This window comes from Paracoccidioides brasiliensis (assembly GCF_000150735.1).
Source record: "Paracoccidioides brasiliensis Pb18 unplaced genomic scaffold supercont2.2, whole genome shotgun sequence".
NCBI lineage: Eukaryota > Fungi > Ascomycota > Eurotiomycetes > Onygenales > Ajellomycetaceae > Paracoccidioides > Paracoccidioides brasiliensis.
In genome coordinates, this window is record NW_011371359.1 from 1327147 (window position 1) to 1344444 (window position 17298).

General features: G+C 34.5%; 3 protein-coding genes across 3 annotated transcripts; 2 read left to right on the forward strand and 1 right to left on the reverse strand.

Annotated features, from left to right (window-relative positions):
* Window positions 1-543: 543 nt before the first annotated feature.
* Window positions 544-1383, forward strand: PADG_01612 (uncharacterized protein; the record flags this gene model as incomplete). The annotated part of the gene is made up of 2 exons (XM_010758693.1): window positions 544-637; window positions 965-1383. The coding sequence occupies 2 exons, from the start codon at window positions 544-546 to the stop codon at window positions 1381-1383; spliced, it is 513 nt and encodes a 170-aa protein (XP_010756995.1).
* A 2548-nt stretch (window positions 1384-3931) lies between these two features.
* Window positions 3932-4626, reverse strand: PADG_11290 (uncharacterized protein; the record flags this gene model as incomplete). The annotated part of the gene is made up of 3 exons (XM_010759547.1): window positions 3932-4026; window positions 4085-4424; window positions 4528-4626. The coding sequence occupies 3 exons, from the start codon at window positions 4624-4626 to the stop codon at window positions 3932-3934; spliced, it is 534 nt and encodes a 177-aa protein (XP_010757849.1).
* A 3438-nt stretch (window positions 4627-8064) lies between these two features.
* PADG_01614 (uncharacterized protein) lies at window positions 8065-10375 on the forward strand (the record flags this gene model as incomplete). Its single annotated transcript, XM_010758694.1, has 2 exons — window positions 8065-8159; window positions 10237-10375. The coding sequence occupies 2 exons, from the start codon at window positions 8065-8067 to the stop codon at window positions 10373-10375; spliced, it is 234 nt and encodes a 77-aa protein (XP_010756996.1).
* Window positions 10376-17298: the final 6923 nt, after the last annotated feature.

The window sequence follows — 17298 nt, forward strand, 5'->3', positions numbered from 1 at the left end:
TTCTCTCCCACAGCATTCCTCTTTCTATCTGTCTATTTCAAATCCCTCGATCGAACAAACCTTGATAACCAGGGTTCATATCTCTCAGCCCCACCCATATATTTGACGTTGCATTAAATCACGCTTGCTTCGCTGTCTACAATGGCTTGTTTTCTCATTAGAGGTGTAGGCCAGCAAAGTTTCTTACTTTTATGTTTTTGTATCTGACATTATAGAGCCCTCCCCGCTATCCTTTCTATCGATCCATAGATCACCCTCGGTTTATTTGTCAATCTGCCAACAGCTTGTCTGTCCATAACGCTTGAGACTTCTTCAGATGTTTGTATAACTGGTGGCGACGTTGGGCATCAAACCTCTTCATCCTTCTTAGGTTCAGTATACCTGATTCACGACCTCCTCTTGGGTGCTTCAAGCCTGAAGCATCGGGTATCAAAGTCAACATATTGTTCAGCCGAGCAACATAGATCCTGCTGGATCGGGATTTTTCTTGGTTGAAATGTACTACATTCAATACCTTGCGAGTATGTTGCCCTAAAAAGTTCCATGACAGAATATGAGAGCTTGTGCGAGCCGGAGAACAAAAAAGAAAGCTCAAATATCGATCATATGCCACAGACAACTATGCTACATCCTTCTGGTTCTATCACGTTCAATTTTCCATTCATTGGCCATGTTTTCTCTGTCCTTATTTCACTTTCTATCGTTAACCGGCAATTTTCTGATGAAGTGTGGCTTTCTCGTTCCAACTTTTGGTTGTATTCCAGATTGAACCGGACTCTATAGACTTTTATACCCCCCCCGGACCCCTGACTATTCATGGTACCCAAAAATTCACCACCGTTGGCTGTTTGTTTTCTTTTTCCTAAAATAAAATAATAAAAAAAAAATTATTGTCAGGCAGGAATCACCGTGGTCTGACCAACAGATGACGTTTCATTACCAATAACGTGTTTTCTATCTGCAGGTCTTTGCCGCCGTCGCCGCTGGCCAGAACCCTTTTACGAATTATATCACTGTCCCACTGGATACGGCTGCCTTGTTCGCGTTAATCATCGCGAATACCAAACGGATGTCTATTGTGAAACGGAAACCCTAGCGCGAGAGAATGCGGCTATGCGCGCCTACTTGATCTGTAGGAATTTTTCTGTAAATGATGGGATGTATCCCGCAGGCCACGACCACGGAGGCATTGTGCAGGGTATTCCCGTTGCTATTGGCACAGGCCGACAGAGTCGCTTCGGCGACGACATGGATGCGTCAGCCAGTGGTGGAAGTCGAAGTGGAGGCAGCAGCCCAGAAAGCTACGACGGAGGCCGATTGGGCCGTTACCACCAACCTGCCCGACTAACGAGAACACTTGCATACGATCCCCGAAGCCTCTGACTTCGTTCGATCGCCTTTTGATTTTGACGTAGCAAGGTCCGTCTTCTAACCACCTGAGCGGATGTCCGCGATAAGACCGTGATTCGCCAAGAAAAAAAAAAGAAGTGGAGAAACAACCTATTGCACAAAACCTGGGTCCTCTTCGAGAAAGAGGAGGGGAAGTAAATACAAGAAAAGAATAAACAGTTCGGCTTAATGGTTTTACGATATTACGATTTATCTTGGAAATGACTTGATGACCATGAATTCACTAGGCGGGAAATACAGAACTGTCTACAATTTCGTTCCTACGCGTTTGATGATGCAAAGTTAACCGCCGCAATGACCAAAAATAACACCATGAAACGATTTCTTTCCATAGATTTTCTCCCGATATTCCCTTTTTATCCTCACCGACGCTGTTAATATACTCCAGCAAAGGAATATCGCGTACTTGGTCGCTACTTGTTTGTGGATCTTTTTCTGTCTGCCCCCCCTTTCCTCTTTTCCTCAATTCCATGTGAACAAACGTCCGGTTTTTTTTTTTTTTCTTTTTTTTCAACCTTTCCAGGGAGATTTCTATTTAGTAGCGAGACAAAGAGGGGCTGCAAGAGAAGAAGTAATGTGAAATGATTTATTAATTTGACCGTGATTTCCGTCTATATGACTCCACGCTATTTATCTGCTGTGTGCCGTTTTTGCATTTTTATACCAAACTACCCCCCTATTGAAGGGGGAATTTATTTGGGTGGGATTCGCCAATCTACAGTTTGCTAGCAAGTGAGCATATATTTCTTGCATTAAAGTCTTTCATATAGCGATCATTGCAGGTTTTCCCGTGTTGAAATACCTCGATTGAACATGAAGGAGAAGATCCTGTGGTCTTGTTATATATACATATATATTTCATTTTCCCTCTTTCATCTCTTTTCCTTCAAAAGAATATCAATTATGTATTCTCCTCTTCCATCGTCTTCCGTTCATCCACGGTTGCTTAAACCTGACTTGGAGGAAATCTTTCCGAGCAACATAGTGCAGGTGTTGCAGATACGATGTGTAGTTAGTTATAAGCTTCTGGTCTTTCTTGGCAATGGTATTCCAAGAGTATCAACAGGCAATTACAGAATTAACGCATATACGATCTGTTCAGCTCTCTTAAGCCAGTGTGAGTTCTGTGCAGGCAAAGTCCAAGAACATTAGTCAACTCCGTAGTTATGGACTTGAGCCTCGGCTTAAGTTTAACTAGCGCGTCTGAGTCTGCTACGAACTATTTAAGCTGGCTGGTTAACTAGTTAATTCCCCCATGAACTCCACCAGCTGAAAAAGTCCACCTCATCTTTCATGACTTTTGTGGGCTCTGTCTAACACAACAGGCAAGACTTCACAACTGACCATGGACGAGCAGAAAAACCACTTCTGGGATATTGGGGTGTAAGATGTGTTTCCTTCCCCCGCTCACTATATCATGACTTTCTCGCTAGAAGTATTCTTCGTGTCTAGTTGGCTCGAACCGAGAAAGATAGGAAGGGGGCTAAATGTGAAGCACAAGTAGGTAATGCATTATGTCTAGAACTTTTCCTCTGAAAGAGGCTGATAAATAATCTAGATGTTGGAAAGGCGAAATGTAACTTTATCCTCCAACGTTCATTGCTAACTGAAGGCCTCCATCTTTTTTTCAGGAAAATACAAACGCCAACGCAAGCCAAGATTCCAAAGAGAATGGCAAAAAAAAAAAAAAAAAATTGGCAGTCCCAAGGATAGATTCTGGGGATAAACATCAAAGGTGGCTCTTGTAATTAGGCCGTAGAGAACTGCGCTATCAAATAGTTAAACCTTTTTGATCGAATCGGCCCGTCAGTATCTTGGGACGGAACATGGGAGCGACGCTCCATTGTCGATTATCAGATGCCCGAATCAAACTCACCAATCCCAGAAGATGCGTTACCGCAAACGTGGACTTGGAGACACCCCTTTGAGTAGATTGAACAGGTGGTGAGTATAAAAGCAAGCGTGCACTGCACCCAGCAATTTCGGCACCGTGATTGACCAACCGGGGGCCAACAGATGAACCGTTCTCGATCACGAAGTTATAGAGGGTCCATTGAACACCACGACATCACATGTTAGCTTATCGAGATAGGCCATTACCTCCAGCCAGCGGATAGGTTTCTACACACCTTGGTTCATGTCATCGGGCCTCTGTGAGTCGAAACTTTGCGGAATGGGACAGGATGATCTACAATACCAAGTTGCTCTTTGTGGATAACATCATAGTCGAAGAGTAAAGGAGAAAATAAGAAAAACAAAAACGGTGCCCGTTGCTGCCAATAGAAATGTGACAGTGGCCGACATCGAATAATGACAATACCAGGAAGATGCTGAAAAGTACTGCTGACTGTGGTTGAAGAGAAGAGAAATGGGGATCCGGTAGAGAACTTTTGAGAAAATTAACCCAACAAATATATGAATGTATGAATGTAAGCTCTACCCTGCAATCCAACACTGTGATATGTTGTCCAGCAACCAAGGAAAACAAAGTCCAATCCGTCATGGAACTATAGATGGCATATTAATGTGTGCCGTTCCGGACTGGATCATAGTATCCGCCTTTCTGTCTCTCACTGCCGCAGGTAGTACCTCGACCATTCTTCGACTGGCCCCGGTCTAACAACATATGAAATGATCTATCAGTTTGCATGCGGCAAACAATTTAATGACAAACGGTGCGAACGGGTATTGGTACCACCTGAAGTTCCAGAACCCCCTTCTTCACCTCTCCGTCGGTTACGATTATTGCGAACGTCTCGAGAACGGAAAACGCTGTACAACAGCCATCCCGTTACCCAGTTGGGCCCATATTCTCCGTTTGTAATACCTCGATCAAACCACGCCCGTGTTCCCGGTTTGGAGTTTCTCCAAATTTCTAGAATGCCCCAACGCTGCACCTCTGGTCGGATGTGGTGCCAGAAAAATGGCGGTCGGATGGAAGGGTCGTTCCTCAAGCTTTCAAGAAGGTTGGAGTTTTCCTGATTCAATATATTGTAAACGATAATTGCTTCATCCTAACAACGTACTGATCAGTGGCTGCCTTCTTCCAATTGCCTTTGTATGGCTTCAGACAATGTTTCCTTGGCGCGACGCTCTCCGGAAGTTCGAGAAACTCACCCTCATTGCTCGGTATAAAGTCTCATGTAAAGGGTTATTTGTGTTAAGGCCAAGAGCATGCATAAACTCCTCCTTGGACACTCTAGGGCCAACAGCCATCTCTACAGATGGTCAAATCCTTCCAATTAACAAGAAAAGCGGAGGCTTGGTAAGCAGGCGTGATGAGGTTTTCTTGGTATATATTTCTTTATGTCTGCCCTAATGTTTTCCAGTGATGGTGGATTGGAAGGGCAAGAAGTCGGTGCCTACGGGGATATTTATGCTTTATACTCGGGTCGTTCGAGCATTATTAGGTAGCAAACATTCTGCAGCCTCCCCGAAGCTTACCTCTACTGCTCTTAAAAAAAATAAGAGGGGAAGAAAAGCAAAAATAAAGTGGAAAAAAACTGAAAGAAAGGTCGGACGCGAATGGATCCCATTAATGTTGTGTGGACTATGGTAAGTCCTTCTTTTGACTGATGCATCAAAGAAGAATATGTCATGTGCGACCGGGTCTACCTTATACTTGACCAAGTCGCTAGGGCTAGAATCATTGATCGAAGCAAGCTGATCCCATTGTCAAATCCTCCAAAAATTGGTTTCTCCTGCATGCTTCCGCACCACGGCAGTGCCTAGCCATTGTTGTGGAGTCAAAAAGGTTTACCCGAAGAAAAGAAGGGATAAGCAGAGCGGGTAGGTGGTTAGAGTCTTACCAGCTACCATTGTTTTTCGGAACTTCAATTTGTTTGGCTATTACCGAGACATATCCATGGATATGTTATTCAATCTGTGGTGGAAATGGTTGTGTCGTCGATTCCGGTGATGATAAAACCAACCTGGGAACTAAGTGCACACACATGTGTTCACTTCCCTTGTCTGTTATCCTGGTTGTTGATTCTGTTTCTGTGGGACCCTTGAATTCTCATCATTGACAACCTCAAATATATTAACAACAAATCCCCGCTCTATATATGGATTGGGTGAGGCGAATTGATGCTTAAATGGATGTTGTGAATGAAGCGCGCACATCATGTATTGAAGAATGAGTGATAAACTGGGAAATCGTCCTTCAGTTAAAACAACTCCTTGCAGAGAGCGGTTGCAATTCTTTATAGCTTGATGATGAAACGGGATATAGATCAAATTGACATATTGAAAAAGCTCTCACAGTTCTCGCAGGAACAATCGCCCCAACGTACGATCTTCAACATTTTTATATTTTTATTATTCATAGTTTACAAGACGGTTTCTTTGATTTATGGACATTAATCTTTGTGTTCATGGACTGCTTGCCATTATGTTAATGCCCTACAGGAACATAGATCTAGTTCCCCTCGATCGCCGTTGCAACTCCTATCGCAGGGATTTTTGATTGCATATGCCACAGCGGGTGTGCCCCCGCTACAGTCTACTGAGTCTACTGGACATTCCAGTGGCTTGTGTGGTTAGTCCGAGCAATTCCAGCCCTTTCTCCCAAGGTTTGTGTTCTTGCGGTGTTGCCTCTAATTGCCGGAGCCCCGCATCCTGGCCACTGTTTCCCAACCACTTTTCTGGTTATGCTCCAACCAGCTAGTGAACAATCACCAAATGAAGGGAAGGAGAAAAAATGGAAAAATGCAATGGAGAATTGAAGTAACACATTTACTATTGGAGAGGCTGTTCATCACCAATGCGCCAACGTTGGAGCAGGTTATTGGCCCACATTGCTCATGCGATGCAGATCAAGAACTTTATATCACTAATAATAATCAATCAGGAATGACCTTTATCTAAGCTCCAGGGTCCAGCGCCACTGATCTGGCAGAAACGCAGATCAAGCAAAGAAGGGAATCATAAGTAGAAGTAATCGCAGATAATTGGAGGAATTAAGTGAAGACTGGTTCTTGTGATAAATGAAGTTACAGACGCAGCCATTGCAAGTTATTTGCATGATACAGCCAGGCTGCCCAGATTGGCACGTGACCATATCCCTCCTACCAAAGCGAAGCTGTGCTCTTTAAGCTTTCTGGACAATCCCAACTGATTTTAAATGTAACAGTTCAATGTGCTCCATTTCATTTTTGCAGCTGGCTGAAAAGGGATTCATAATATTCAGTTTGTTTGACTTCTCAAGTTTCAGGTCTCACACTGTTTTGATTGGAACCAGGTAGGTATTCACACCAATCTCTTTGTGGCTATTGCATAAACACCTCTAGTTTGCGATTACATAGTCGAAATGATGTGGTGTAACCTGTCAAACTTCATATTCATGGTTCTGATGTAAGATATATAAAGGGGCGTTTAAGTTGACGCAGCAACTGCGGAAATAGCTCCTTTGACCCACTCTCCGCTCACCTGGTAAGGAAAAAATAAACTCAGCGATAAGGACGAGGCATGCTGATCTGCTGCAGAATTTAGATTCGGACTGGCATAATAAATGACCTTGTGATTACTGGGACTCAGGCCAATATTTGGATTTTAAATTGTTCCATGGAATGAGTTGCTACGTTTTAGTGGTTTTGTTATTTTCTCAGTAGGTTTCTTTACTTACTCCTGAAGACTAACTCCTGCATCTAGGACATCAACACAGATAACTTCTGTGGAAATATCAAGGCTCTTCATGTGAATTCTAAATTCATTTTCTAGAAGAAGGCATAAAAGCCTAATGACTAACTAACCAACTTAGATGTTCTCTGCAGCTCTAGTTGATTTTAATTTCTGCATTCCCCTTAATGCATGATCAACATCCACGTCTCCCTGAGCTGTTTGTTGTGTTCTATAGCAGAATTTTTATTTTATCTTGTTTCTTTATAGCACTAACTTCCCCAGATCATTCAGAAAGTTCACAGCAGCAGCAGCAGTATCTTAACGGCTCCCCTGCCTGCTGTCCTACTTGCTACCGCTAGTTGAAGGGTTGCCTTACTTAGAGTACAGGTAGTCTTCGAACTACAGCCGTTGGCGGATGTAACATGGATGCTGAACACAACCTCTCTACAAAGTAAAGAAGGTCATCGAGAGAGGAGGGCGAAGTAAGGCATATATAAACATGCCTATGTATCCAATTTATTTGTAAAATCAGCTAGGTTATGTGAGGTTTTTACTCTTCTCATTGAGGGATTTATTTGATGGAAATTTCTCTGGAATGTTCGCTTTTTACATCATTCTGTTCCTTTCATTAATTCTAACTCCATTTCTCTAGTGTTGCATCTTTCCCCTGTTAGCGATGAAGCAGGCATGTTTTTGAATGCCTGGTGGGTAGCCGCACTCTTCAGTTGTAATATTACTTCTTCATGAGCTCTCTCGAAAGACCACACATCCTCCCATTTCCTGCAAGTCGATGGCTACGTTCTACCCTAATCAAAAATATTGAAATGTTATTATAAGTATTTGGCCAGAGAGAATAAACACCAATTGAACTATATCAGGCCTTAATTTCACTCTTCTCATTAGAAAACGACTCCACAAACTTATCTTCACCCGCTTTACACCATGACAACGTGTTCGCTTTGCTCATATCGCTGCATGTGTAACTTCAGAATACACGGCTATGTGAGGCTATGTCAGAACCAGCTAATCAAAATGCTTGTAGCAGATTATGTTATATTTGCAGCGGTTGATTGGCCTTTCCACATTATGATCGAAATCGCTTCTATCAATCTGGTTGGTATACTATCGTAAGCTATTCACTCATACTCACGTCCATTTTTAGGAAACCTGGGTGTGTATATGCTGTACAAGTCCGTATAATGCATGTCTTGGTTAAACCACATATCCAGGTTGAAAGTAGACGTTCGATACTTCCCTTCGCATCACAAATAACTTGTGTAAAAGTGGAGTTCTAGAGCATTGAATAACTAGCCCATACTCTAGCTCATCCTAACTAGTCTTGGAAGTTTCTGCTAACGTAGTAGCAACCTCAACTTGCAGCAGGAGCGCGAAGCAGCTGTTCAAGGATTTACTCATTCAATCCAGGTGCACAAATATTATCTGATCATATGTTCGAGTTATATATACACACAGAGACAGAGGGAGGGGGGGAGAGAGAGAGAGAGAGAGAGAGAGAGAGAGAGAGAGAGAGTGTGTGTGTGTGTGTGTGTGTGTGATTTTCAGAAAATGAAGTCAGCTTCTGTACCAGCAATGCAATCTGTAACTCCTGCTATCATCAGCCAACAACTTCTAACTCTGATATAGAGAGCTTGTCCAGCAATATGCAATACATAAGCTGAACCATTCCCAAAAGAATTGAATTAAAATTGAAAGAGAGTAATTAAAGCAACATGTATTCAACAAGTGTAGTCAACAGAAACACATCAGTTAATGATCTCCTGTGGATCTGGAATTAGTTACTGATAGATGCAATGATTAAACTGGTGGAAATTTTGTGTCATACATTTCACAACACAGTTCTTTAGTTCAGAAGGTAAGCTATACAAATTTCCCATTCTTATAGAAAATTTGAGTTTGTGGATTGTCGCCTTGAAATTTTTGATTCGTGCTCCTGATTTAGGGATGGGGATCCACGACATTCACTATATGGTGCTACAATCGGTCAATGATCCAAATGTTCAACCAGGGGCGAACAGGTGTTCATTAGATCTACCTCAGATATTCTTGGCCATTCTATTGTGACCCTCCGGTTCCACTAGATAGCAAGGCATGGTTCCATATATCTTACACGGGGGTTAAGGTAAAGTTCCACGTTCACCTCCATCCCCCCAAGACAAAAATGAATGGTCGGGGTTATTGGGGACGCAACATTTGATGTTTCGTGGCATCATAATCTCTGATTGAATGCCGAATCAGAATATGAATATCCAATAATAATACCCACCAAAGTCGGTATGGTATGTAAGATAGCACAATCCTTCCTGGCATGAAGTGAGGTTATGGTTGTTGAGGCTCTGATAAACTTTGATAATCGAAAGAGCCTCAACAGCCTTATGTCGATCGTTTCCAAAGTTGGAACGCCAAGAATTTTAGCACTAAACCTTGATATCGAGGAGCATCCTAGCTGAACTTCTATTTTATCAAGGTTTTTTTCCAAGCCGGATAGCTCCCCGAAGCCAATTGTTCTTCAATAAATCCCCCCTGATTTTCCGGCTAGTTACCTGTTTGCAGTTTTCTTGAATACATTGCTTTTATAAAGTCATATATTCATGTGAAACTACAGACATCTCTCCACCAACCGACAAGTCCTACTTGTGACAGTTCATCCTCGTCTATGTCGACAATATTACCAATTTAATCACGCACAGGATATTGATCACGCAGTTTTCCGTGAGAGATCTTTCATCAAACTTGAACACTACATCCCCGGCCAACGGAGGCCCGGATATTCACTCAAATGGCAACGATTGTTTACGCATTAAGATGTGGAACATAGCTACTATTCAGAACACCGTTGATTCAAACGACCCTTGTATATCTACTGGTTAAACTTAGCGCAATTACGCCAAGGGGTGCCATATATCAGAGTCTTCCACCATTCCTGAGTGAAGTGCATCGTGGGATTGCTGCCTCTTTGATCGAGTATCTACAAGGTTGTATACCATGATTTCCCCAACCTACACAGCATCTTCATAGTGACGAGGATTTACAAGTGCAGTAGACACCCAACGATGGTGAAGAATACCATTTTCGTTATTATGGCCTGCCACAACCACGCCATAGAATTGACTGAGAAAGAAACCAGCTGATGATGAACACATAAAAAAGCATCCAACTAAAGTTACTAACATTTCACTATCAAAGTTTTATGATTGAGTATCCCGGCTTTATTCAGAAGCTTCTACGCCAGCCCGGTTCTGATACCGACTATCCAAATACAAGGAAAGCAGCGAGGCAGCCAATACCAGCCTTAAAATTGCAGTGGCCATCAAGGAGGCTGTGAAGAGACCGGAGAACAGGGTCTAGATACAAAAGCAACCCTTAGAGCATCATATTCTGTTGCTGTTTAATGTATTGCAACCGGCTGTCTTATGCAAAAGGGGACGCCAGAGGGTGTTTTAGTTGTTGGAAACGGGTCCTATGTGTAACCGACTTTCATCAAGAACCCGCCTATCGTGGACAAGATGTCAAGTCTTTGACTGTATTGTGTATGGATCCTGTCTGTTTCGTGAAGTGGTCTGTCCCTAAAACTCTATTGCTTGACACCTGTAAAGGGTTAAGCTCTAAGAACTAGAGGCTAGTCCTCCTATATAACAAGGACGAATTGCTTGAGAAAGGGAAGAAAAGAATGAGACGAGAACTCGAGCTTAAGCGAGCTCGCGTAGCATGATCACGTGCGCACGTGCAAACGATGGCTAGGCTGAGTCAGCCAGCCAGAGCGAATCTAGGGGTTCAACCCCTTATAATACCAAACAAAATATGTCAAATATATTGTTTCAAAGACATGCTTTTCGAATCTCAATAATACTTGACTACCGGTTTCCGTTAGCAATTAACATAATCCCCTCAACTTGAGGCTTTTGGGGATAAAGGATGGGAAGTGAAAGTGCAGAGATAAGAAGGAGGAGCTTGCTATTTTGTTGATGGTTCTGATATAAGGATGGTTTGTCCCTTAAGCTCAAATATAACTAAGCTTCAAATATATAAACTAATCAACTGTTCATCTCACTAAATATCTATCATATAAAATATATAATTGTTAAAGTTTTGAGCAGTTACAACTACTATTTAAATACATTACTTAGTATTAATAATATGTTTTATATAAATCTTCTTCAATAAGTTATTACTAACTCACTTCTCTTATAAAATCTGAGTAATTGATATTTATTAGAGCTGCTTATAGAGAAAAATAAGTTTAAATATAAAATAAAGAAAATTTATAATGAATAAATAAACTATCATCATTAAATATTACTTGTAAAGTGAATTAATTATACTCAACTGATTTAAAAGCTTTGATTTACACATTTATTATAGTTATTATATATGAGATCATCTGTATTTATTAAATTTCTTAAAACTTTATCTATTATCACTGAAGTTATTGATATTTCTATGAATAAAAATACATATTATAATAAATTATACTTTACTCTTTTTATTACTTAAACTTTATTACTGAAGATGTAACTTTTTAAATTATTTTTATATATATCTTAACTATTATTATATAATTTTTTTTATAATAATTTATTATTATTAATTTATATATATTAGTTATTAACTATTTTTTAATAATTATCTGATATATTATAAAATTTAATCAAACTTTTAATTATTTTATTAAGATTTTGAGTTAAATAATTTTATTTTAAAAAAGTAATATTTTTTTTACTTTTTAAAGTAAAAATAATTTAATTTAATTTAATTTATATTAAATTAATATAAGTTTTTAATTTTTTTAATAATTTTTTAATAATTATTTTTTATATTTTAATATAATTTTAATTATATTTTAAATTTATTATTTTTTTTAAATTTTTTTTAAAATATTATTTTTATTCTTTTTAAAAATTTTAAATAAAATATTTATTATTGAAAAACAATTTACTTTATAAAAATAAAAATTTAATCAATAGTTTAAAACTTAAAAATAAAAATAAAAATAAAATAAAAATTTAAATTTATTTAATAAAAATATATATAAGAATACTTGACATGACTAAACTAAATATTAAAAGAAAATATAAGAAGAACTATAACTAATAACATAAAAGAATAGAAATATAGAAGTTGTAAGTACTATAAAAAAGAAGAGAATAATAATATATAAAAATATAGATGTTAGGCTCAGCGCCTGACTGAGCCTGACTGAGGCCCGGCGCCCGATTAGGCCTAATCCACATCACGTGACCAAACGACCATGCGGGTCGCCCGATTATGTTGGATATCTCAGAGGATGCTATATACTATTGTGCGGTGCGCTAGTCCATAATAGGAAGCCTAGGCTTCAACACCTCCCCTTGGACTAGCTAATGTCCTGCTCAAATAAATCATATTCATCTTCTCTGTCAATCTATCTTGTATTTCAATTGCTGTATTCATCAAATTCTTTTTTTATTTCACTTATAATCTGACTGACTTCTCAAAAGTTTTTTAATATTTGAAGAAATTATTGTAAAGAATGCTTGACTTACTTGACTTGCAAGTAGATTTTCTATATTTCTATCTTTGCTCTTATTTCTATTCTTAGTCTTATTTCTATTTCTATTTTTCAATATCTCAATATGCTTCTTATTATGCTTCTGTCATTCAGTACTTATGAGATTTGAGTTCTTAAATCAATAGTATTTGATTATATGCTTTGTATTCTCACAGTAGTGGCATTGATGTTCATCAAATCATTCAGTGACAGCATTTATAGCAGATGAGTTGAAATGAGTTGTAGTGATAGTGGCATGAGTAATCAACTGATTCATCAATTCATCAAGATTTAGATTTTAAATAAAGCTCTGTTTGATGATATAGAAATTATTCAGCTTTATGTTAATAAATTTCTATTGTCAATCTCTCAGTTCTAGTATAAATAAATCATGATAGATATTTTCAGCTCAATTTTCACCTAGAGATACAAGTTTTGTCTTTAGATCTTGAAAAGTTGCAAGATAGATATGAAAATTATTATTTTTGAGTCATAAGTCTCTTAACTTAGTAATTTGAAAACATTCTTCTGTATGAGATATAGTGTAGTGCTGAGCAAGATTCTTTCATATAGTTACTGCTAGATAGAAATCTTCATCCAGTGCTTCTAAAGAATCATGTACAATTGCATTCAAAGATTGAAAAATTCTTGTGTAAAAAAGTTCATTTTTCTTATTTTAAAGCTCAATTTTCAGAAAAACTGTGATAGAAGATGCTGTTTGTTGTTTTTTAAGAACATTTTTTATCTAAATTAAATAAGCATCTGCAAGAATAAAGCTTTTTCATTTTAGATAATTAACTTCAGTGAGAATGACTATATGTTTTTCTTTTAATTTAATCTTTACATCTTTACAAAATTCATCAACTTTACTCTTGATGAGATTCTTAGTAGTATTTAATAAGAAATCTAAGTTTTTCTCTAATTTTTATATGAGTTTTTCTATCTATCTATGCTGTTTTTTCATGTATTTTATCATTATTCATATCATATTTGTATTACTTTTATTCATATTTATTTCATCTCTTTGATCAGTTTCTTCTCTGAATTCAGAAATAGATGCATCATATTCATGTTCATCTCTATTCATGTTGTTGCTTGCAGAAATATTCAATGATTCTGCAACTTGTGTTCTTGAAGACATTTATTTATCTTTTTTTAATTCAATTTGTTTTCTGTGATCAAAGCTTTCAAAATAGTCACTTTTTATTAGATTCTCATAAGTAAATACTTAAGATAAGTAAATCTGAATATTTTTATTTATAATTTTAATTCTTTTTACTATTTTTTAAATTAATTTAAGATTTATTTGATCACTTTAAATTTTATAATTCTGAAGTTTTTTAATACTATTTGACTATCTGAAAATATCTAAATATTATTAATATTTACTTTTTGAGAAATTATTTTATAAACTATTATAAAAGCCTTCTGAATTATAAATAATTTAATATTAAAGACTTCATATTCTTTCTCTAGATTTTATAAAAATATCTCATATTTTCAATTTAAATCAGAATATTTAACTACTATACTAGCTTTTAAATATTCTTATTTACTTTTTAAATCATCTAAATATATTAAAAATGAGTTTTCCTTACTTATCTCTATAAGTTTTTAAGTATATGTAGTTTTTTTCTCTTTTTTTAACAGTTCACTAGTAGAAATATCTATTAATAATTTTAGATTTTTCTTTTAAAAATAGAGCTTATTATGATTTATACTTTTTATATTTAAGTTTGATAATTGATTTTTAATTATAATATATATTCTATATAGCTGAGAAGATAATATCTTCTTTAAATTATTAAAATATTTATTTTAATTTAAAAATCTTTCTTTTTTTAAATCTTTTACAGATATATCTGATAAATATGAAGTAGATACTCTTATTTAAATTAAATAATTTGTATTTATTTTCATAATTCTTGAAGTATAATTTATATAGATTTTATTAAATTTAATATCTAATAATAAAATTGATATCTCTATTTTCATAGCTCTAACTGAAAATATTTTAAAAGCTTTTAAAATTCTTCTTAAAGCTTTATTTTATAATAGTTGAAATTGATTTATAAAATTCTTTTACTTTTTTAATCTCTCACTCTATTTACTATTAAAAATATAGATAATTTTTTAATATTTTTATAATATAATTTCCAAGATATTTAAATTTTCATTTTTAATCTTTTTCTAGATTCCTAGCCTAATTCTCCTATATATAATAAATTAGGAGCTTTAGGACTATTAGAAGTTTTAAAGTAATTTGAATTAATTCTTTTTTAAATATAATTACTCTTCGATACCTTGATAGTATAAATATTAATTTATTTAATACTATTTTATTCTCTAATATAGAATTCTGATAATTTAGTATTAATATCATATAAAAAAACTTTTTTGATTTTTTTTCAAACTTTTATATGATTTATGGTCTCTGTTTATTAAGCTTTTTTAAAGTTATATTGATTAGATAGTAATAAATTCTAAACTCTATCATTATTATCTAATTGTATATTAAATTGAATAACTTTATAATTTGATTTTGATGCTTTTTCTGAATTAATAAATCAATTTTATATCTTTTTCTCATGTAGTTCTTTAGATAAAAAGATTAGATCTATGATTGACTTTTTTAATAAATTTTGTTTATAATATATTTCTTTGTCAGATTTATTAATTAAATCAAATTTTTTTAAGATGAGTTAATTTATTAATTTATCTACTCTTATAAACTGAGTATAGTTCTTATTTCATCATGAGTTGTTAGGGAGTGAATGTGAGCTGCATAAGAAGGAAACTCTCTGCGTTGCTAACTGCTATATAACGAAATACTAAGCTTGATGGGATGAAAGAGGTGCTGGGGCCTGCCCGGGTTATAACCACCCGCATGGTCGTTTGATCACGTGAGAATATTTGGCCTAATCGGGCGCCGAGCTTAATCTGACGTCGAGTCTAACCGGGCACCGGGCCTCGGTCGGGCTCGGTCGGGCGCTGAGCCTAACATGAGTAGTGAAATCTTTACTTATGATTGATTTTTTGTTTATTGATAAGTTAAGAAGAGCTTTATTTACTATTTAACTACTATCATTTTTCTGTAAAGATTTTTCATTATAAATATTAATCAGCTGAATAGACTTTATTTAATTAAATTTATTTATAATATCATTAACTAGAATATTAGAATCTGAAATCATATTATATCTTAAATTAAATTGAAATCATAAGCTTTTTCTAGAGTATATTATTACTCTAAATTTGACTTTAGTTTTCTCTGATAAAAAATAATATTAATTAGAATATAAAATTTAAAATTGATATTTAATATTTAGATATTTTTTTTATATTAAAATAAAATTAATTTTCTAAATAAAAATTATATTTAGACAAATATAAATAAAAATATTACTTCTTTCTATATTAGTCTATAAAAATATAATTTTAAAAGAAAATTTTTAATTTTTTTATTCTTTTTTTATTATAATAAATATTTAAATAAATATATAAATAAAAATTTTCTCTTTTTAATATTATAATTTACTATTATTAGTGATTACAACAACTTTTACAGAAATTAATTTCTAAGATTTAAGATTAAATATTCTTATAGAAGTAGTTAAATTGATAGTCAATTTAATTTTTACTGAAGACTTGCTTTCTGATAATTTTTTAACTTGAGAATTTCTTCTTTTAGTTCTACTTCTTGATTGAAAATTTTACTTTATTCTTATTAGAGACTGTTTTATCTCTTCAATTCTCTTTTAAAACTTTATTTCTTTTATTTTTTAAATAAAAAGTAAAAACTGAAGCTGTTGATATATAATTTTTCTTGCAATTCTTGCACTTAACTATGATATGAAAATATGATTTACTTTTCACATTACATATGATATAAGTGTGATCTATTATGCTATAACTTTCTACATAAATTTTATATATTATAGAGTATTTGTAAGCTTCTATAAAATAATTTTATTATTAATATCTTTTGCATTGAATATATATTTTAATTATGAATTTAAAGTTAATATATTTAAAAGTTTTTAACACTTGATCAGCTATAAAGAGTAATGAAATTTTTATCTATTCTAAAGATTTAATTATAATTAATATTAACTTTATTTTTTTTTTATCTAATATTAGATTTACTTAATTAAATAAAATTATTCTTTAATTAAATTATAGAATTATAATTTTCTATCTCTTTTTTTCAGTACTCTTATATTATTTTCATCATTAAAAATATTATTGAGAATATTGTAAATAATTAATTTTTCTTATTTTTTATGTTTATCTAATTTAATCTTTATCTATAGTTTTTTTCTAGTAAAGATCATTCTTTCTTATTGAAAATGAGAAAATTAACTGAGAATTCAAACAATATGATAATTACTACAAAGTTTCTTATAAAAAAATATTAATTATAAAAATTATTTTTTATTCATTATTACTGAGAATAAACTTTAATTTAACTTATTTTTTAAATTAAAAATCATTTTTAGGCTCTAAAGTTGACTTATTACTTCTCTATTTAAAAGTTTTAAAATAAGATATTATTTTTTGATTTTAAAACTTTTTTTTTCTGATTTTAAATTTTTCTTTCTCTGAAGCTTCTAAAGATATTAACTGAGTAAAAATAGTAATAATAGAAGCAGTTATTTGTGCAAAAGTAGATTTTTTAATTACACTCTGTATTATTTTTGATTGATTCTGAATAAAATAAG